Below are 21,302 nucleotides of genomic sequence, written 5' to 3' on the forward strand. Positions count from 1 at the left end.
AACTGAGGATTACCAAAGCAAGCTGTTTCTTTTTACTTATTTACTTATAAACAAGTCACACTCAGTCAGCCATTGTTTATTGAATGTGTCTTTTAGCTGGTATTACAAAAACATAGTGGCGTATACTTAATGCTTTAACATAAAAGCTTTGCAGTTTTTATGATTAATTGATACAGATTAACAATGAACAAGATACCATAGAGGTTTACATATAAAGAAGTGAAGTACCCCATATAATTCTGAAGTCAACTTCTCATTATACTTGTGCAATACATTGCTGGGAAAGAAGGCAACAGAGAAAAGAAGGAAAGGGTGATACAATAAATGTAGCTTTTTCCATATGAAAACAAAAGATAAATGTGAACCAGCCGTATATGTTTTAAAATATGGGCAAAAGTACTGTATGACAAAATGAATGGGTACCCAGAAACTTTTTTTTATCTCAAACCAATCAAAGTCAAATCTCTAGAGAGGCCTGCTCTCATGGAGAAATACAAAAAAAATCCATCTCTGCTTCTACAGGTCATCCAACATTCCTGTATCCCTCATTATGAACGACTACAATTATAACAACTGTTAACAAGTTCAGGTGGTCTAACAGAGAAGTAACATGATGCTAGTTGATCTGTAGAGAAAGGGAAGTCAATGATATAACGTACAGCAAGGAAAATCTGTAAACAGCTTAAAAGTAACGTAAAAATAACAGTAACTGTAAACATTATATCAGCATACAAGAGAAGCGGCTAAGTAATTACATGTCTGTCTCCCTGTCTTGAAGATTCCCATTCAAACAACAGTTTTCCACTGTGGATTTACCAAATATAAACATGGTTTCTTTCTAAGCAAGTACTGTAGATCCGTTTTCCGCAACGGGCGGGTCTGTTAAACATTATACATTGTAAAACAAATAAATGTCGTAAAAGAGAATACGGTCACAGTGCTAAAGTCAACTGTCTTTTGTAAGTAGGCTACCTGGATGTGGAAGAAAGATGTTGCTACACACGTCTTGAAATATCCTGAAACACTTCCCTCATAGATTACAAATCATATTTCAATTTTTCACACACAATCATACCGGCAGATGGACTACACAGCCTTTTTATCAGTACAGTATAATAAACTGTATAAATCATACTGTGTGGAGGGTACCTGTGAACAACTGTAAACACAAGCGAGACACAATGTTATACTGCCACACTGTGGACAAGAGATGCAAATACATCAGAGGAGAAATAACAGCATTATGCATGTATATCTGGCAAAATAAGGGGAAATTGAACGCTTTAAACACCTAATAAACCCAATTTATGTTTAGAAAAATTAAGACATTACTAAAAACAAGTCATGGAAAATTACTCTAAATTCACATATCTTAGAATACGTCAAATAAAATGGTCAGACCGGTCATTTCTAAAACCAAATCCACTGCCTGTTACTTTTTTTTTTACAAAGTTTAAGCGCAAATTTAGATGTAAACAAGTATTTGTTTGTCAGACATGTCTTTGGGAACATTGAGTAATTAAGTGGAATTTAAGTTTAAAATGATATAACAAAAAATTATCTCACAATTTGGAAGTTATTTAATCTGAATCCTGAGATAATAAAATGGGAAAATTCTTCCTCGTAATGTTGCTGTTTTACTAATAATTAATACATGGGATTCTTGAAAACGCCTTTGTGTTTATTCTTGTGTAATACGAACACCTGTGAAGCTGGAAGGATGTGCACGATGTGGAACGACTTTGTGATCATAAGGCTCTAAGACTTTTCAGCACATTTTGAATTTCAGCATAAGTGATTTAAGTGCATTTGATAGACAAGGATAAAACACAAAAGTGTGTTGTTGAGTGGCATCGGGAAAATATAAAAAGAATGATTAAGGTAAACAATCTGAAGATATGTCTGAAAGGAATTGGGGCAGAGACAGCAAAAAGTAAAACAAAAGAAAAATTACAATACAATCAATCCTTCAACAGGCACAGAATCACCGAAGATTAAAAGATCACAGCCAAGTTGAAAAAAGGAATACTGATTCAGACGGCAAAAGTAAAGTTTGGCATTGAAAGTGGAAGAGACATGATGAAGCCTACAATAATAACGATTTTCTTTTTTTATAAATGGCAGGAATACTGATAGAAAGCCCATACGGCTTGTAATGTTTTGGCCTTTTGATGCAGTTTCAATCAAAATGTAGAAAAGTTGATTAGTCTGTCTCGGAAAACAACTCCAACAATCCTTTAGGAAACTTCCCTTTTCAACTGCGACACATCAGGGACTTCTAGACATGACGTCTTCATACTTCAGCAGCAGGCTTAACCTCAGTTATCCTCCTCATCGTCACTGACGAAGCTCCGCCTGTCCTGAGTCGTCTCTCTCTCCCGGAGGAAGGTCTGTCTGATGGCCTCCAGCTCCGTCAGCTCCAGACGGACCTTCTCCAGGTGGAAGGAGCGGCGGTTCTGGATCGACCGCATTGGGAACGGGTTCATGTCCCCAAAAGCGATGTTCATCAGCTTCCTGAAAAAACAAAACAAGGATATCAGTCTGGGATGGCTTGCTTTTATTCTGCATGCTGTCCTGTTTAATATGTTTCAAGTTACAACTCATAGACTGTAGATAAGATGTTTGTTTGTAAACCGGCCACAGAGCATGAAGATATGATAAGCCATTGCGGACGCTGTACCTTGAATCTAGGATTGTGCGTGTGAAGTATCTGAGATATTTGAAGATAGCTGTGGAATCATCTAGCTTCAAAAACTCTTCCTCTTTGTACTTGAAGAGAGCGAGGGCGCAGCGAAACATGATCTGTGGAGAAAAATGACCAAAGCCATGAAATCTATTTCATGACTATCCATGCATGACATTACGATAATGAAACATATCACATCATGCCTCTGAAATGCGAGGACACTTTAAAAGACTAGAGGCGATTCTTATTTATTTTAGAGGAATGTCTGAACAAACAGTCTTGTTATGAAAAAAAAGGGTTTCATTCATCAAGTTAACACCTGAACAAAATTGTGAATCCGACCACAGAGCAGTGCATAGGATCTACATTAATGAAGTGGCTTTAATCTATATATTCATATGACAAGAATGGCATCACATGACTTGTGTGTTAAAGTGTTTGCCCATAGTAATGAACACACAGAATTATTACAAAACTTTGCTGTTCCTCTCAGCTCTACTGAATAGCTTTAGAGCTTTATTTATTAACTTAGTGTTTTGGTTTGTTGTCTCACAAGTTCAACTATACTGTTTGAATTCACCTTCACCCCTCTGACTGATATTTTCATGAAAAAGCTCAACAGACTTTGCGTCCACCAGCTGAACCACACAAAAAAAGCAGACAGCCAAAGTCTTCAGATCAACTGGTAAACACAAAATATGGAGGACACCAAAACCGAAACTAAAAAGAAAAGTGAATATTTGTTTTAGTCACAAACACAATTCCAAAATGAATGCAATGTTGCTATGGTTCTGCTGGATAAATGAATAACACATTCCACTGCCCGAAACAGAGATAAACAGTGACAAAGCGGTTAGCAAACAATTTCCTTGCAAAAAAGAAAAGTTAAAACAGGCTTAAAAGCTCTTGTGAAGGGTTTGGTGTAAACACATGTGGGTTCTTCACTATGAGCTGCTGGTTAGATAAGGTTGGAAAACAGTGGGTTGAACCAAACAACTGGCACTTGTGGGAACTTGAACAAGCAGAAAACTAATCCTACATACCATCTGTAGAAGAAGGCCCATTTAAATTCAGCCAACTGAAATGCTACAGCCCTTTTTTTGATGCTCTCCTTATCTAATTTTGTAGCTTCCTTCAGAGCTCTGCCAGCATGTCCAGACAGAAATCAGGTTATGTGAGCTCAGAGGATCAAAGCTTTACGGACTCGTCTGCCTCTCACCTTTGGACCTTCGTAGAGAAAGGCATCCCAGATCTTGAAGAGGATGTCGCTCACCACACTGTCCACAAACACCACCAGGAACCAGTTGAAGGTGATGAGGGAGAAGTCTACCTTGTACTGCTCGAAGTGGACATGAAGCCGGGGGAGCTTCTCACACATCAGATCCTTGAACACACGCTGGTCAACCTGCACAGATCCAACCAACAAACATTATTTAATTCTTCATCATGAACAGATAACTTTTGTTTTACAATAGGATTAACCATGGGGTCAAATCCAGAGGAGAGAAAGGAATCAAACAGACCAGATCACTACTGCTGCATTCTTCTACAATCAATTATAAGTCACATGAATACGACCAAACTGAAAGCAGTGAAACCTGTACACTCTGGTTAATGAGGCAGAAACATGTCTATGTGTCCCAATGCTTGTTTACCTGTGAGCCAAGCAGAGTCTTTGTGTAATAGTCTCTTGGCATGAAGACCTCCACAATGGCTATAAGGCACCAGAAGGCGTCCTCTTGGTCCAGATAGAGCAGGGCAATAGCTGCCAGCCTGAAGAAATGACATACAATGAATATAAAGTGGTTAAAGGGCATAAAAGAAGAGAAGGAGAGATGGTAGAGTCCGCCTTGTACCTGTTGAGTCCCTGGCAGTAGCCGATATCCGGATTCCTCCAGGAGAAAGCCATCAGGACGTTCCTGAGTTTCTGGATCCCGCCGGCACTCGGGGAGGAATAGTGCTTGTTGTTGGGCAAAGTGCGCAGTAAGTCCAGCTCGATCTGCTTGGAGGCCGGGTTGGGCTTGTCCCGGGCCACGTTCAGTAGGGTCTCATAGTAGTCTGCCGGCAGGTGGTCCCTAAACTTCTTGACATGGAAGGCAACGCACCAGCGCCACACCTTGGAGCGGTGCTCATGGGGAACGCCGCTCCGAAACAGGGCCTTGAGCTCAGGGGAGCGCACCATGTCTCTGTTCATGATGCTGGACAGATAGTTCTCCCACTTCACCCCGACGGACACCTCCTGATCCGTCATGGAGAGGGACTTCAGCTCCAGAGCTCTCACCTTCGCATCCAGCTTCTCCTCCTCTTCCTCCTCCTCAGGGACGGTTTTGAAGCCGAACGTGTCGTACTCACTGATATTAGATCAAGGAAGAGAGAGCATGGGGGAGATAATCATCAATCAGTGATGCTAAATTCACGATTACAGTTGTTTACACTTTTAGAGGGACCCACATTTGCTTAACCTGCTTTCAATGCTACATCAGTTACTGTAGAGATCGCCTGAATTTCTAATAACACATTTTGGCGGGAACATGCCTGAGCTTGCAGAGCAACAGCAATAGCAAACAAAATACTAATTAGCAGAGCTAGTTTTTCCAGTAAAGACAATGAAAACAGATCGGATGAAGACATTATATTATTAGTTCTACTCTCCTGCAATGGGTTTGTCTTTTATATGTTGTTAGATATATTTTAGTGATATTCTGGATACATTTGAACTACAATGTGATAGCCTCTACATGTAGTTGTTTGCAAAACATGTATAAATTAACTGATACATGTATTTTAAATTCTGTAAAATAGTTTTAACTTGCTCTTACAACTTAGACCCTTATATAAATCAGTTAAAATCAGAACATCATAGAGAAATGAAAAATACTTTTAAGTGTGGGAAAAAAAAACATATATCGTAAGATCCATTCATAAAGGCTTTTTGACCATACCTGACAGTATTTGGTTTGAAGATGAGGTGGTCCTGCTGGTCGGAGCTCTCTACCTGCAGCGCGTCCTCCAGTAATCTGGAGATGACCTCGCGGGCTGGGCTCTGCTCTGAAGACGAACACACCGGGTTCTTCACTTCTTGAAGCAGCACCAGATACTTACTCTCCACCTGACACAGCTTGGCCTCCAGGGACGTATACTGCAGCAGAGATAACAGAGAAATATAGTCAGCATCTTTGTTATCATAACTGACGGCAGTCAAGATCATGTTGCATTATTCATTGCTTTTACTTGGCATTTTGAGGTTAAGGGGGCCAATGCTGGACTTCCTCTGCTAGCTACTCAGACTTCCTGTTTCTATTAACAGAGTTACACCATTACGAACAAACGCAAGATATACCTTTGCTTCTAAGGTCTTTTCTCTGCTCTCTGCATTCCTGCGTAACACGGTCAGCTCCAGGATCTCTTTGTTCAGGAACTTGTTCTGGGTTTTGTAGCCTTGAAGACTGTCCTGAAATTGGAGAAACATGTATTGGGTTATGCAGAGTAAAACATTAACTAGAGCATAATCAAACCATGAGAAAACAGCTTTAAAATGTCTACAGTTTAAGAAGTTCATTCTAAAACCTAATATAATTGATATAGTCCTATACACTTTCAGTTCAGATGATCTGTCTACATTCTATTTGCTTTAAATCTGGTTCCTCATGTTTCTTTCTGTACCTTGAGGATGTCCACCTCCTGCTGATCTTTGTAGGGAAGGGGTGAACCGTTGTCTGGGTTGCCGCTCTGCTCGGAGCCCTCCTGCGACAGTTTGATGATGACTTCATCTTTGGCCTGGATGGTCTCCATCAGCATCCCCAGCTGGTCGTTTATCTCCCCCACCTTTATCTTCAGGCCCTTCAGCTCTTGTTGCAGACTCTCCTTCTCTAAGGCGAGGCGCTCCATGTGGGCACACAGGGCCTGGATCTGTCCGTCTTTCTCCTGAAGCAGGGCCTCCGCCTGGGCGACCCCTTCCTGGGCTACGACCGGACCCTGAATCTGGTCTGAAGCTGCGGATGGATCTGGAGCCGGGGCTGGACGGTGAACCGGCTGCCTGTCGTACTGTGAGGTCCTCAGGGTCTGCTGCAGGAGCCTCACCAGCTCCTGTCGGGGAAAGGGAATTTCATTTGTCAACACAACATTCTACAGGGTCAAGATTATGCCTTAAAATGTGGGACAGTTGCATATTCTCTTTGCTGGAATTTTACTTGAATAACTGCAGCGCGTAATTACTTTGGACATCATTTTGATTCCTTCTCATAATTTCTTACACTTTACACTACTGGGTCCAGAAGCATAACTATATCACCAAACTAGTGTCGCTTCCAAAATGAATTTATCGTTTTCTGTCATAACATATATCGTAGAAGTAACAATAGCCCATTTTTTTTATTATTAACAATAAACTATTGAACTACAATATGTTCAAGGAGAGTTTGGCTATCTCAGCTAAAATGAAGACCACTGTCATTAAAAATGGAAGAACCTTTTTATAATGATCTATTATATAACAATCACAATTATCTTATACTTCATGGTAAAAACATAGTCCCAATTTTCATTTTATCTTATTGTTACTGTTTTTCAAGTAATTTGAATGCTTCAGGGAGTGTGTTTTCCCCTCTCTACCAAATCATTTGCTGAAAGAAGCCCTGCTAGTTCACACTGTTTGACACAGGCCATCTAAGCAGCACAACAGCCGAACAATGCACAGACAACCAGCTGCATGTAATGACAGAGCATGAGACTAAATAACAGAAGTTTAGCCTGTATATTATTAGAGGTATACTGTGGCGAAAGTGCAGATACTTGGCTCACATATTTGCACAAGTGCATGTGACCTACACTCAAGCATACACACCCACTTGCATGTCATGGTCACACATTAGTAGATAAACTAACTGTGACAAACACAAACAGTTTTCATTGCCAAGCGTTTCCTAACATTGTGGATGGCAAGGTAAAAATAAACTGTCCAAACAGAGCAATGACAATTAATGAAATTAGAAAAACATTTCTTTCTATGCAATGTTACAAAAAAAAAGTCTAGATCCAACATTACCTGAAGGCCATAAATCAATATTATTACTAACACAATGTTTGCTTTAGTCCATACGAGCTAAGCAGAACCAGGAATGACTGAACATATCCAATAACACTAACGCAGATTCAACCAACTGAATCACTTCCTCCATTAACGTTTGATGCCAGTGAGCCATATCACAGGGAAGCATATACTCACACATTACATATTTATCTGGTTAATGTTGTAGCAATTGTGACCAGTTTGCTAGTTTAAAACACTGAAACAAGAACAAAGAGCATTGGGAAGGAACGTCACAAATGTGATTCTTATTGAAAGAACTGCAGTTTCCTCAGTCCTCTCTAAAGCATGACTAATCATTTGCTGTCTCCCTGTATTAGTGAGAGCATCAGGATTACACCAAACTGCACAGTCAGACACCATGCGTGTGCTGAATAAACTAAAGTGTCAGCAAAACCACTCGAGTCAACCTGGTATAAATCCTAAGATAATACACACATTAAGTCAATTCAGCCTTTACAGTTTTTCTACATTAATTTGTAGGTAACAAGACCCTCTGAATGAAGCTCTAAACATTCAAGTGAATACTACAAACCAAAAACATGTCTTTTAGTGAATCACAATCTAAATATTTGTAACCATTTCCCCGTACTCTTTCTGTCGACTCTACCCCAGAATGTTTTCATATGATCAACATATGTGAAATAACAGGATAGTTGTACCTTCTGACTGGCCAGCTCCTCTCTGAGATTGGCGTGATCCTGCTGCATGCGGCTCAGCTCTTCCTGCTGGCTCTGGAGGCGAAGCTGCATCTCCAAAGGTTTGTTGCCGTTACACTCCACCGGGGAGTTCTCTGCACTGCGCGTCTCTGCGGAGCGCCCGAACCTCCCAGAGCCTATCTTGTCTCTGAGCAAAGGCTTCCTGGGTCGCGCTGAGTTGCGCACAAAGTCGAATGTAAACGCTGACCCAAAGGAATCTGAGAGAGGAGAGATAAATACGTAATTAAAATTAGTGACTTGTGTTGAGCAGACAGAATCTCTTGGGAATAATGCATTGTTTGTCAGAGTATTGAGCAAATGAGTGGAGCAATAAAAGACAGTTCTTTTCTCTGGGGGATGTAACTGAGTATGTCCAGAGGAAGCAGGGAGCGTACGTACTTCTCTGAGTGTCTGGCGGATGTTTCTGTTCGGCGAAGTCCTTGGCTGGAGTGTCCACGATCTCCCACTCCTCCGCACTGTTGCTGCTGTTGGTGTAAAACATACTGCGTCTGCTCTCACCTCCTCTGCCCGGCCGCAGATAAGACATGGAGTTCCTGAGAGAACAGAAACCAGAAGTAAGGATGAGTAAGACCAAGACTGTGGGGCTGTCGTGCTGCTGGACATTAAGAGTCTGCTACTATGTAGAAGATTTTCAAATGAACAGGGATCAAGGGCAAACTTGTGCTGCTACTTTGTAAATGGTAACATTAGCACAAACGGTCTTTGTTGAGGTCTTTACACTTTTCCCACAGGCATTGGCAACAGAACTGTAGCTGTACACAATGCAACACACAATACAGGTAGAGATGTCCAGCTTTCACTTGAAAGGAGAGTATCATTTACACATAGGGCTTTCTTAAAAACAAACATAAAAAGGGCCTATAAGCCCGTAGAGACTGATGTCTTCACACTTTTAAATGTGAGACCACTGCAACCGCACGGTTATTTGTGTGCAGCTGCATGAACTTCAAGCCTTTCTCTCACCTCACACATATAAGAGGTGCTACAGCAAAGTGTCTTGTTGTAAGACATTTCTGCCCTGATCATAAGTTACAACTGATAAAAGTCAATGTATTTCAAAACAAGAGATATCATCATAAAAATAAATGCTATAAGAATGAATGCTCCATGAATCATGTGCAACTCTCTTCTTATCAGAGATACAAAGCAAATTCCAAAACATGTCACATTTTGAGCATTTCAGTGTTTTGCTTCATTTGAATAGACGTGTTGTACGGCCCAGAAAGGGAACTGTTGATGGTTGCAAACTAGAACAACTAGTGAGCTATGGATACAATAATTTCCTCTCCTGGAGTGAACCTCAGGAACAACTAAAGAGGTAGCTTTGTTAATTTATTTCGGGGCACAAAGCAGATAAAACTGGTCGTGCCAGTTTGACAGGAAGTCAAAACAAACACAAAATCATAATCATTGTTCAGCCCTACCTGAGTTCTGTACCGAAGTTTCTGATGGAGAAGTTGAGGGGGTTTGTCGACCCGGCAGAAGGCCCCCCCCGGGCTGACTGGATCCCCACCATCCCTCCACCATCTGTTTCTGTCTCCAGAGAAAAGTCATGGCGGACCTTCTCCATGCTTTCACTTAGCTTCTCAAAGACGAGCGCATCTGAAATGACATTCAAATTCATTTTAAGAACATGATTATAATAACTCATTACTCATATCACGAGAACTGTTTATCAGGACCGCTGCTTTATCATCCATTCGTTGAGGAAATGATCATGACACTGAATGGTAAAGAAATAAGGCAACATTTAGAGTTACCCAGAATGCCATTTACAACAGGGTGGATGTATGTGGTTTCTCTAGGCATGAGGAAATACAGTATGTAGCATTTCTGAGTCAACAAAGGTTTCCTCTTTGTATGAAATGAGTTGGTTAAGTAAGGGAACATTTTATAAAGGCGAACCAACTCCACAGAAATGTTGTTCAAATTGGGAACTACATACTGTAGCTGTTGTGACATTGCAATTAAGAAGGACTTTGTTCAAACTCATTGCGTACTGATTAAACATTTCAGCTGATATCTTCAAAAAAAAAAAAACTAATCCTGCCAGCCTCTCTAAAGCTGTGCCTGCTTTATTAGTATGGCTAAATTAGTCCCGCATTTAAAGCATCGGTTGTTTTGATGCTCTGTATCCTTTTACTATTTTAACAGATATTCCTGCATCTTGTTTATAGTGTGAAGAGAAGCTTAGGCATTTTGATCTTTCACTAGTAGCCGTGCAAAAAGAGCAACATAAAACATTTAACATCCTGTGAGAGAATTTCATCACAGCTCGCTGACAAAAGGTCAAGAACTTCTAAGACAAAAAATAACCCAAGGGGTCAATTTTATGTATAAAATATAAAACATTTGAAGTACTTTTAAGCCCTTTATAATTCTATTTTTGTTTTGTTTGAGGTATTTGAGGTAATCTGTCTTGTTTGGGGCTGTACAATGTTTAAACTTTATTTATTTTATACAAATAAACAATATCAAGTATAAACATATGTTTAACTAAATACCTTTAAAATGTTGTAAACACAAAGTTAACATGAGTGTTTTGTTTTTTATTATTTAAGAAGAAAAACATTAGTCATGCATGTAATGACAGGAAAAGGAAGAGGCTTTTTACAGCTCATTTCCCCTCAGCTACAGCAGTTTAAACAAATTAAACTGTAAGTGTGCCTTTACTGGCCTGAGTGTAAGACGCTATTCCTTGATATTATGATAACTTATCTCCTAAAATACAATATCTTTTCTGATGTTATAATATTAACTATTTTGGTCCCAGTTCAGAACTGAAATCGTTTTTTTAAACTCTCTTTCCCTGGATTTTTTATTTCCTTCAAAATGTCATATTTTAGTCTCTTTTTACAGAATATCCTGGACTGCTTGAACATGATGTCAAATCTTTGACAGAAATGATGGGATCAGAACAGCTGTATAACCCCAAAAAATAAAAACAAGCCAAATCCATAAAGTGCAGCAACAAACACTGATTTAAAGATATTATGCTCAACCTATCTTTCAGTCAAACCATGTGACTAACATGTCTATCTTCATAACGGTCGAGGGTCAACACCTAGAATGTGAAAAGTCCACAGAAGCGTCATGCTTACAGTGTCTTTTCCCAGGAAGTAGAATATCAAAACTTTGGTTCACACACATTGTTTGGATAGCCATAACACCTTATAGTGGTATTGATGGTGTTACAATTATATTACACTGAGTATTTATATTGTATGTACATCCTCTTTGTGGTTTATAATGTAAATGCTTTTAGGCTGTCTTTATTCTATCATATAACAGTAGCAGCTACATGTGAAAACCCTTGAAGTTCACACAGTGAGATTTTTTAGTGAGTGCATTTAAATGAAACACACCCCAGATAAAGTAGATGTGAACTCCTTTCTTTAGCTGTATCTTTAGCTGTTGATTTCTCATGTACTCAATGCTTGACTAACCACTCCTATCAGATCCACTCCTACTTGCTCCTTCAGTAGTTACCCGGGAACCTGGCGACAAAATAACTCGACTTGTGTAAATATTAATCTCTCAGATACAGGTGTTTACTTTTAGCCTTATCACAAGGTAACCAAGCTTTGAAAATGAGTTTCCATACACACACATGTATGTTTGTGTGCATGTATGTGTTTACCTTCTTTGCCTACGAGGCCGGTGGGGGGGTAGGCCATAGTCGGGGAGCTCCAGCTGTCTCTCCGACCGGAGACTCGTGTGTTGCTGTACTCCCAACGCTTCTGCTGTAACTGCTGGAGCCAGAAATGCATCACCTGCCTGCTGGGGGCCTTTAAAAAACACACAAATACACACAATTTACTAACATGGGAAATATGATTTTAGCCATAAAAGCTACAAAGGCAATGCAATCTTTAACATTGATATCAATACAGCATGGCAAGGAAAAGGAGAGCATCTGTGGAATCAAACAAAGCATATGAAACAGCCTAAGTGCACTTTAAATAGCAGGTTTGTTTGTTTATTTATTTATTTAAAAAGGACAGTGCACATTAATCCAAATTGCTGTAAATGAGCCAGTATTAGCCAGCAGGCTAATTTTCAACTGTTGTCCTTGGCAAGATGTTAAATAACCACAAGGTTACTCTTCAGATCCGTCATGTGAATGAGAGCAGACGCTGGTTTCAGTCTCAGTTCCAGCCTCAGGCACTGCAAGCTGTTTGGTATTAACCATTCTCACCATATGCTGAAAATGTTCCAGACTCTGGCGAGCAGCTGGCTGAGTGAGCCCAGAGCTACCTGTCACAGTCACATGATGGCAGAGAATACACCATCATCACATGAGAGGACCCTTTCAAAAGCTGTGGGGTCATGGGGGCAGATGAGCTCATGTGCATGAATACCCTAAAATAGTTTATCCATGTAAACAGTGCAATCAGCTGATTAATGTGCTGATTAAGCTCTTGTTTGGCAAACATGATACACGCATATTGGATTTTTTTTCAGAATGAGAATCAGAAACAGGTTTATTGCCCTAGGTTTACACATACAAGGAGTTGTCTTGGTGTATACATAAACAGTCAAAGAAGATACATTGTAGGAAAAGGACCAATAAATAAAACAATTAAAATAAACCTAATAACATTAATATATAGTATACATATTTACATGAAATATAGATATACCAAAAAATATTTGCAGTTTTGGTATGAAAGTTAGAAAGCCTTGTAGATATTAAAATCGAGCTTTTCTTTAAAAGTTGTCAAATCACAGCATGTAAGCAGAAGTATTTTGCATATCCAACTTAAATCAAAGCTGGGAATAACACTAAGTAAGAATGGGTGTGTCTGCCTTTTTCCACAATAAGAAAGGAAGTGACAAATGACAGCAAAGCAGAGCAACACATGCTGAAAAGTTGCTACCTTCAGCAGGAACTCCTTCCCGGCGGTGCGGATCTCAAACTGGCCCTCTTCCCCCTCCACATCGTAGCTGAAGCTCGCATCGCCGATTTCGATGTGCCCGAGCGGCAAGGCATCTTGGGGAGTCTTGAAGTAATACAAGTAACATTTCCTCGGATCGTACACGAACCATCTCGGCTTGTACCCCCTCAGAGGCCCTTTGCCGGACAGTTTGTTCAGGTATCCACACAGTTTGGAGGCCTGCTCCTTCGCTGCGTCGCTGTCGGCCACTTCCACGGATCTGGAGGCAACAATCCGAGAAGCTCTGCAGGAGTTTGCTTCGCTGCCATCCTCCTCTTCGTGCATCTTTCCTCAAAGTTTCTTCTTCGTGCAGCGAAGCGGATGCCCACTCCTGTTTCCATCCGCATGACTGCCTGCCCCTTAAAGAGAGGAGCCTGGGAGATGTAGTTTTGTGTCAATGGGTACGTGGTTGTGATTGTGCATGAGACAGCAGTTACGCAGGGTGGTGCTGTTGGACCAGATGTGCAACCTGAGATGATTTCACTGTTGCAGATTACAACAATCTACTGTAGGCCTACAGTATAGTAGAAGTAAACACATTTCTGGTGTTAAAATAAAGATGTATTACAATTATAAAATTGACAAACTAAAATTCCCATAACTGCAGATAAAGTACTGAAACATCCTCAAAATTAGAGATATTTAATGACATACAAATACTTGTTGAAACCGGGTTCTACTCTTTGTATTTTAAACATCTATGGTATTCCCCCAAAGAGCCATATACAGCATGCAAATCAGAACTACTGGAAATCTTAATATAAAAATAAATAAAATATCATTAAAACATACCTTAAGTAGAAAATACTTGTTAAGTAGAATGGGTCCTGTCTTTATAACGTTATTATAATATTCTATTAGTTTTACTGATGCAATAACATACAGTAACGTTAACTTTATGGGAAGAAAATGTGTTTTATTTATATACTTTTGGGGAGTTTAATCTATATTAAAACTTGTCTCTAAATTGTCACCTGTACTGTCACCAATCCAATTGAGGCACAGAAAAAGAGAACAATGGACATTTCCATCCAAAGTATGCACTGGTAACATTGATCCATAAATCACTCCTGTCTACATATATGTTATCACCTTTAATGTATGATCTGTTATGCTAACATGCACTTAACTATATGTTATTCACAGAGAGACCCATGAAACAGAGGGCTATAACAGAACAGTGTGTCTGGTTGGGGGCTCCAAGTTAACTTTTGGAGCTGCAGAAATGAACACCCGGTTAAACATGTTGATTGATGGTTAGACATGAACGTGCTATGACTGGTCTTGTGCTTAGATATATGTATATAATTGTTCCTGCTACAAGTGACATTATTATATTTGTCAGATTGAACTTTGGCTCACTGAGAAGTTGTTGTTTGTGGGATGCGTGTTTTCCACTCAGATTTAAAGGTGAAAGTTTTGATCTATTGACATTTAACCAACAACAACTGTCTCGTGACCTTTAGAAAGCCCACATCCCTCTCAGAGGTATGTCCCCAGAACAATGATAAATATATTTTGTCTGGTGTGATAGCTCTTCCTTGTATATATTACCTCAAACCTGATGTAGATAAGATAAGCTGATCACACTGTTAAGGTATGATATGCATGTTATATTGAATCTTTACAAGCACGGAAACAGTGATAACATTTGACCTCAATCCTCTTAACACCCCCAAACGAGCACATAGTGACTCACAAAGGCAGCGCTGTTGTGATGATGTTGAAATTCTACACCGTTGTACTGTAGCAATACTTAATCATACATGGAACATAACAGTTCACATGGGGCAGACGTTGGCAAACATTTCCATTATATTAAAATGGCAGGAAACTCAGTAGACATTCAGAACCACATTGATCACACTTTCAGAGACAAGTTCAATTATCTGGAAAAGATGGCGGTATATTTCCTGAGATCAGAGCACAGGAGAAATGTTATTGTTAATAAGTGCTGAGACCTCCGGCTCATCCCGCTCACGATGACACATACTATTTTCGGTTATTGTCTCTCCCCCACAGGGACTTGTTACAGCTCATCACTGAGCAGAAACCAACAGAAACATGATTTATGAGAACTGTCTCATCCCTGGGAGTAATGAATACAAAAAAAAAACCATGCTGGGAAATCTGTCATACTATGAGAGTTTTTTCCATGCCCTCTTAAATCTCTGAATTTTCCCAAACATGTCCACTCTTTTGAATGTGCTCCTGCTTTGTGAGCTTTGATCTGAGTTCATTGCCAGCCCTTGTCAGAAAACTGTTGACGCAACTTATTTCCCGCAATCAGACAGTCTGTGGGTAAAACATCTCCTCTTGCAGACCAACACACTTGTGTGCATAGAAACCACAGTTTCTGCACAGCTTACTTTCCATTTCTCTTCAGGAAGCTCCTGCTTTGTTCAGAGGGGCTTTAGACGTCTGTGACATGCAAATGAGCTGTATGAACTGTGTTGTGCCGTGCAAAGCGGAAACGCTTTCCAAGTCGGTGGAAAAATGTGTGTAATTGTAAATGTCATCAGTCTATATCTCGCATGTACAGTTATACTCCCTCAGAATACCTTCTGTTTGAGATAAACGGCTGACAGACATTGAGAGGAGCTTTTTAACGTTTGCTGAAATGACACCCGGTTCAAACCGCACACTCTCCAGGAAAGGTATGTACACATTTATCACTGTACAGTGTCTTCGCTTCACATTGAACTCATAATTAAGCCTTCATCCATCTTTTTCTAGGGATTGAAACAAATTGCTGCATACTCTATAGAAAACCCAAAGCCAGGTGTGAGAAGATCTGCCACTTTACAGAGTCAAGGACAAAGGATCAGAGACATATAAAATCTCCCTGCTTCAGGAACTGTCTGACTTTTTGCTTCAAGGTAAGTACTGTTACCAGATCACCATGAATGGTCCCTAACTGCTTTAATGACTAACTTATTTCCGTTGATCTACATGCAAAGTAAGTTTGCCTAACATCACATTACAGCATAGGAGCTCATTGCATCATTTATTTAGTGAGAATGGACTTTTGACATTATGGATTTGCAGGTTTTATCCACCCCCAAAAAGGTTGTAATTTAACATTTAAGAAATGTTGTATGGTGTATGTTTTAAAAAAAGGTACACAAATGAATGATGTGGTGTTTCCTGCAACAAATAGAATAGTAAGCTGCCTTTATTCTCTGGTTGACGCCTCCTGGAAAATAAGCAAATGAGATGGTTAAAATACACCCTGACTGTTTGGGAAATGAATGCATGTTGTCTTCAGCGGCTCTCTGTGTGGCTTTCTTTAGGAGCGGGCGAGGATGGAGCAAAGGGAACCAGCACTGGATGTTGAAGGGACTGAAGGAGGACTCAGGGAACTGGCCTCAAAGTGGTTTATAGACACTCAGTTACCAAACATCGTCCAAAACGGCTTCTTCCCCAGCTGGTTCCGCGGCTTCATCACAAGGAAGTGAGTGTTCATTCAGTAATTTGGATTTTGTGGGGTTAAAAATAAACTTTAATGCTCATTATTAGAATAATTTGTTTTTTTAAGTACTACTAAATCATGTTTTTTGTAACTATATATAACTCGATACAACTCAATACTATACAGTGTGGTAAAACATGACCTGCTGCACTTTTAATTAATTAATTTATTTATTTATTTATTAAACAAAAACTATTTTATTTAAGCTTTTACGATGAGCACTATCAGTCTATGAGTCAGAGTTTTAATCAGATGCAGTGACAATTGATACAAAGCAGACATTTATAGATACATACATAATCAAAAGTGACGAATTTGCCAGAGCCTGTGCATTGGTAAATGACAGTTTTAAGGAAATTACCTGAAACAAAATGGATCTTCCTTTGATGGAATGTAATTTTCTCGGGAAATTACGTGACCCGCCTTTCCCCACTCAAAATCTAGCTCACTGTTCCTGTAAACTCGGGACAAATTAGGCTTTTGGGAAATACTTTTTGAGGTTTTTTAAGGTTATTTGTGTCTATCTACAGGGAGGCAGAGCACATACTCAGAGAAAAGGAGCTGGGATCTTTTCTGATCCGTCTCAGTAAAAAGGCCATCGGATACATTCTGTCTTATACGTGAGTATTGGTTTGCTCTGAAAACCTGTAACCTGAGTCCTACAATGATTGTGTTTTGAAGCAAACTTATTTAGTTGACATGCAGGTTTAAAAGGTTCATTAACACATTGTTGTCCCCTTTTAAACTATAGGTTGTTGTTTGGTGTTTTTTTTTATCTAATTCTTTTTTATTTCCTTCTGCAGAGGCAGGGATCGGTGTCGACATTTTGTGATAAACGAAAATGAATCAGGGCAGTTTGTAGTGTTTGGCGACACGAAAGGGCACGACTCGCTCTATGAGCTCATAGATTACTACCAGACGAACGCCATTCAGCCTTTTGAAGAGTCCCTGGCATCTTCATGTTTTGAGGTAAGACAAAACTCCTCAGTCACTTTCTTTAAGTCACATTTGATGGATCTAACTGGTGTTTTGTTCTTGCAGGAACTTGACAAAGAGCTGTATGACACCATCCAGGTTAGCCCTAAAGAGAGGCCTGTTCGAGCTATAAAGAACATGCGAACACCACAGATTAACTCAGAGCAGCTTCCTGCACTTCCACCCAGGACACAAGAGGTGAGTACAGTTTTATTTATAATGTATACGTTCCATACCAAATGTTTTTGTATTAACACCCCCAAGCTGACTTTAAGAACCTGTCTTGTTTTTTAAAACAGGAAGTCCCTCCTTTGCCTCGGAGGAGCAGAAATCTCGACATTGGTCCGTTGAATAACCTTGAGAAGGTTTTATATTCTCAGTCTAAGAAGCAAAAACCCAGGGAGATACCGAGATCCGAACTCATCTGTCAGGGCAATTTCCCTGGAGATAAACAAGTGAGAGCTGGGAGATCAACAACTCAGGATCAGAACATGAGCAGGAGCAATTCTCCTTCTGGACCAGAGTCTGTTTACTCTGAGCTCAGCCTGCTGGATACCAAGTGCAGGTCTCTACCGCTCCTGAACCACAGCTGTGAGGGAGAGCAGTCTTACAGGCTGAGTGCACCCCCCCTCACGCCACCCAGACTTTCCCCTAAGCCTGTCAGACAAGCCACTTCCTTTAGTCCTCTGCCTGAGTGGACAGACTCGTGCAGCAGTCAGGATCACATGAGTGACGCTGCTGTTTATCACCTGGCTGGCAGAGCTAGCAGCCCACACCATGCTTCCTCTGGGACTGGATCTTCAGAGCAGCACAGGGGGGTAGTGTACGCTGAGGTCTCAAATAAAGACCACTTCCCTCATACATATGAGCCGATTCCTGGTCACAAGGACACAGACGCACCTGAACCCGACAGCAACACCTACGAACCTCTGGAGGACGTCAGACCCAAACATGGTTACCTCACCTGGGGGTTTAAGGTTAGTAATGTGGGCCAAATGCTTCCATTTTAACACTTCATCCAATTTCATCAATCTGTCTTCTTTGAAATCTCAAATCAAAACCCACCTCTTCAGAACTGTTTTTAACCTTTAATTATTGTTGTATTTTTAATATTTTAAATATGGTGTTTTAATGTTGTTTTTATGAATTGTGTAAAGTGTCTTTCAGTACTGGGAACAGCAGTCTATAAATACAATGTATTATTACTATTCATATTTATTTATTGTTTCACTTTTGTTTTACCTCCTGCAGAATGATAAATGGAAATGGCTGTTCCCTGAAGTCAAGAAGAAATGGTGAAGAGCTTACCTTGCCAACTACTGATGAAATGTTCACCCACTTTCTCTACACTACAGTGGTCCTGCCTTACATTCACTCTGTGAAAGAATATTTGTAATGTGTTCATCCTGGGCCCTCATGTGCATAGTTTAATCAATGACATCTTCTGTCATTTGTATTTCAAATCTATTTATTTAAAGAAATACTGTAGTCTATTTATTTGTGTCGAGACCACATTTGAATAAATGACACATGCAAAAAGGAAAACTCATTATTTTCCCAGAGAAAAAAGGGTGTACTGTGTTTCCTACTGATCTTCAAACATATTTTGACTATAGGCTGCTCCCATCAATGTTGCAATTCACTGACAGGAAACTTTATTTGCATGCAGATTACAAACACATGTGTACGGCAGCAACTCAAATGTGTTTCATGATCAGTTTCCAATGCCAGTGAGGAAACGCACCAGGATATTTTAATCCAATATAAAATATTAAACATTTCCGAAGGCAAACAATATTTGGACATATTCCTTAAAACTCTTAGATAAAGATTATACATTGACATATTCTTAAAAACACAAAAGCAAGATATGATCAGTGCCCTATTTTTGAATAATTGGGTTTCTACACCTGGGAATAACTCTGACATGACACATGCACTAGCTTCAGTAAGAGATATGAAAAAAGGGAAAACCTATAACCTAATTTCTATCATACAGATAGTACAATTTTGCGATGCTGTGGTGAAGAGATTTTCAATACAGTGATGATTGATAACACCGTATAAACACATTTTATATGAACATGACTTGTACCTGTTAACAAATCTCTCTCGGGTAGATTTTAAACTATTTGTAACTATATTCAGTACGTAATGGTTTAAAAAAAGGAAAAATATATAATCAATTAATTACTTATACTGCTTATATAATAAAATAATTGGTAGGGTTAAAACACCACAATCTTAAGAAAAAGTAGCAATGTAGGAAATATTGGTACATGACACAGTAGCATTGAGCAGTCAGACCTCCAGCCTAAGGAATAACCTTAAATCACATCAAATTAAAACAGACAAGATCCCATTGAGTGAAATGTGTGAGTTTCACACACTGTCTGTTTACAGGAACAGTTCTGTGCAGTTACGGTTGCTTTACAGCTCCAGTATCACATTGCACCAGAAGCTTCTCAGCTGGAATCATAATTAAACAGATGTTCTCTGTGAGACCAGTAATTAATGGAGCCACACAATCAGCACTGTATTACCCTGAATATTCAATGCCCTCATAAAAGCAACTGGAGATAATGGGGGAATTAACCGGCTGCTCTGATGACTGCACACTGTTTAACTGACTTCAATGTATTCCCCTTTTTAGGTGAATGAAGACACTTAATATTAACTTTTTCCTATATGTTTCATAGCTGTCAGTGTGCATGAGAACACCATCCACCATGTAGCTATATTCATTACAATCATATTTTGGTGTTGATCTGTATGCACGTTATTTTTTCGTCTGCTATAACCATAGACTGTATATATAAATATAACACATGAGATCAAGTCTGAACAATCGACTTGTTGCATTTGTTATTACCATTTGCTAACAGGAAATTATATTGCCTCAAAACACACTTGAGTTTGGATGGTCTATGCTAGGTTTAAAAAAAAAAAAAAAAACAACGTTTAGCAGCTATTGCACAAAGGTGTAAAGAAGACCCAGACGTGACTCTTAGCAGGAAAAACACAATGTTCTTGCACAGTATGACTCACTGCTACAAGCTGAGCTGAAAACATGCTGAACTGAAACAACATGGCACTCCACGTGTTGCAAAATTGTCACATACAGACCCATGATACAGATATAGGAATCATCAGTCAACATGACCATTCCCTGCAGCTTTCTGGTTTAATGTAACTATGTGTGCAGGATGTTATCATGCTTGCTGACACAGCTCACTCCTAATGACCACTTCCTGCTTAACAAGTTATTAAGGCTTATATGATGGGCTATGCAGAGGCGCAGTCATTTCCTCATCTTTACCATGCATGCTCTTTGATCATCATGGGTGGGTGGGTTAAGATAAATGGATATATGGACGGGATATTAATGAACTCATCAAAGTTGCAGGTCAGACCTTTTACTTGAAAT

The 21,302-nt window shown here is 39.6% G+C and overlaps 2 protein-coding genes across 2 annotated transcripts; one reads left to right on the forward strand and one right to left on the reverse strand.

Annotated features, from left to right (window-relative positions):
* Positions 1-61: 61 nt before the first annotated feature.
* On the reverse strand, positions 62-16,033 carry tbc1d2b (TBC1 domain family, member 2B). The gene is made up of 13 exons (XM_079681683.1): positions 13,372-16,033; positions 12,132-12,279; positions 9,916-10,093; positions 8,870-9,024; positions 8,435-8,688; positions 6,350-6,772; positions 6,027-6,137; positions 5,629-5,825; positions 4,543-5,037; positions 4,342-4,459; positions 3,906-4,091; positions 2,681-2,802; positions 62-2,514 (listed from the first exon to the last, which is right to left on the reverse strand). Exons 1-13 carry the CDS (start codon positions 13,711-13,713, stop codon positions 2,319-2,321), a joined length of 2,925 nt encoding a protein of 974 aa, XP_079537809.1. The 5' UTR covers positions 13,714-16,033; the 3' UTR covers positions 62-2,318.
* On the forward strand, positions 13,709-21,290 carry LOC307039547 (uncharacterized protein). Its single transcript, XM_079681684.1, has 9 exons — positions 13,709-13,829; positions 15,971-16,085; positions 16,165-16,307; positions 16,722-16,882; positions 17,431-17,520; positions 17,704-17,869; positions 17,942-18,073; positions 18,175-18,852; positions 19,127-21,290. Exons 2-9 carry the CDS (start codon positions 16,049-16,051, stop codon positions 19,172-19,174), a joined length of 1,455 nt encoding a protein of 484 aa, XP_079537810.1. The 5' UTR covers positions 13,709-13,829; positions 15,971-16,048; the 3' UTR covers positions 19,175-21,290.
* Positions 21,291-21,302: the final 12 nt, after the last annotated feature.

Source organism: Notothenia rossii, assembly GCF_949606895.1.
Source record: "Notothenia rossii genome assembly, chromosome: 5".
Lineage (NCBI taxonomy): Eukaryota > Metazoa > Chordata > Actinopteri > Perciformes > Nototheniidae > Notothenia > Notothenia rossii.

Excerpts from the sequence above, each read along its gene's own strand:
- LOC307039547 (XM_079681684.1), top strand. The coding sequence starts at position 16,049 with ATGACACCCGGTTCAAACCGCACACTCTCCAGGAAAG. Across the intron at positions 16,308-16,721 it reads GTCTGACTTTTTGCTTCAAG|GAGCGGGCGAGGATGGAGCA; the intron begins GTAAGTACTGTT and ends GGCTTTCTTTAG. Across the intron at positions 17,870-17,941 it reads TGGCATCTTCATGTTTTGAG|GAACTTGACAAAGAGCTGTA; the intron begins GTAAGACAAAAC and ends TTGTTCTTGCAG.
- tbc1d2b (XM_079681683.1), bottom strand. The coding sequence starts at position 13,713 with ATGCACGAAGAGGAGGATGGCAGCGAAGCAAACTCCTGCAGAGCTTCT. Across the intron at positions 8,689-8,869 it reads TCCGCCAGACACTCAGAGAA|ATTCCTTTGGGTCAGCGTTT; the intron begins GTACGTACGCTC and ends CTCCTCTCTCAG. Across the intron at positions 2,515-2,680 it reads CGCACAATCCTAGATTCAAG|GAAGCTGATGAACATCGCTT; the intron begins GTACAGCGTCCG and ends TTGTTTTTTCAG.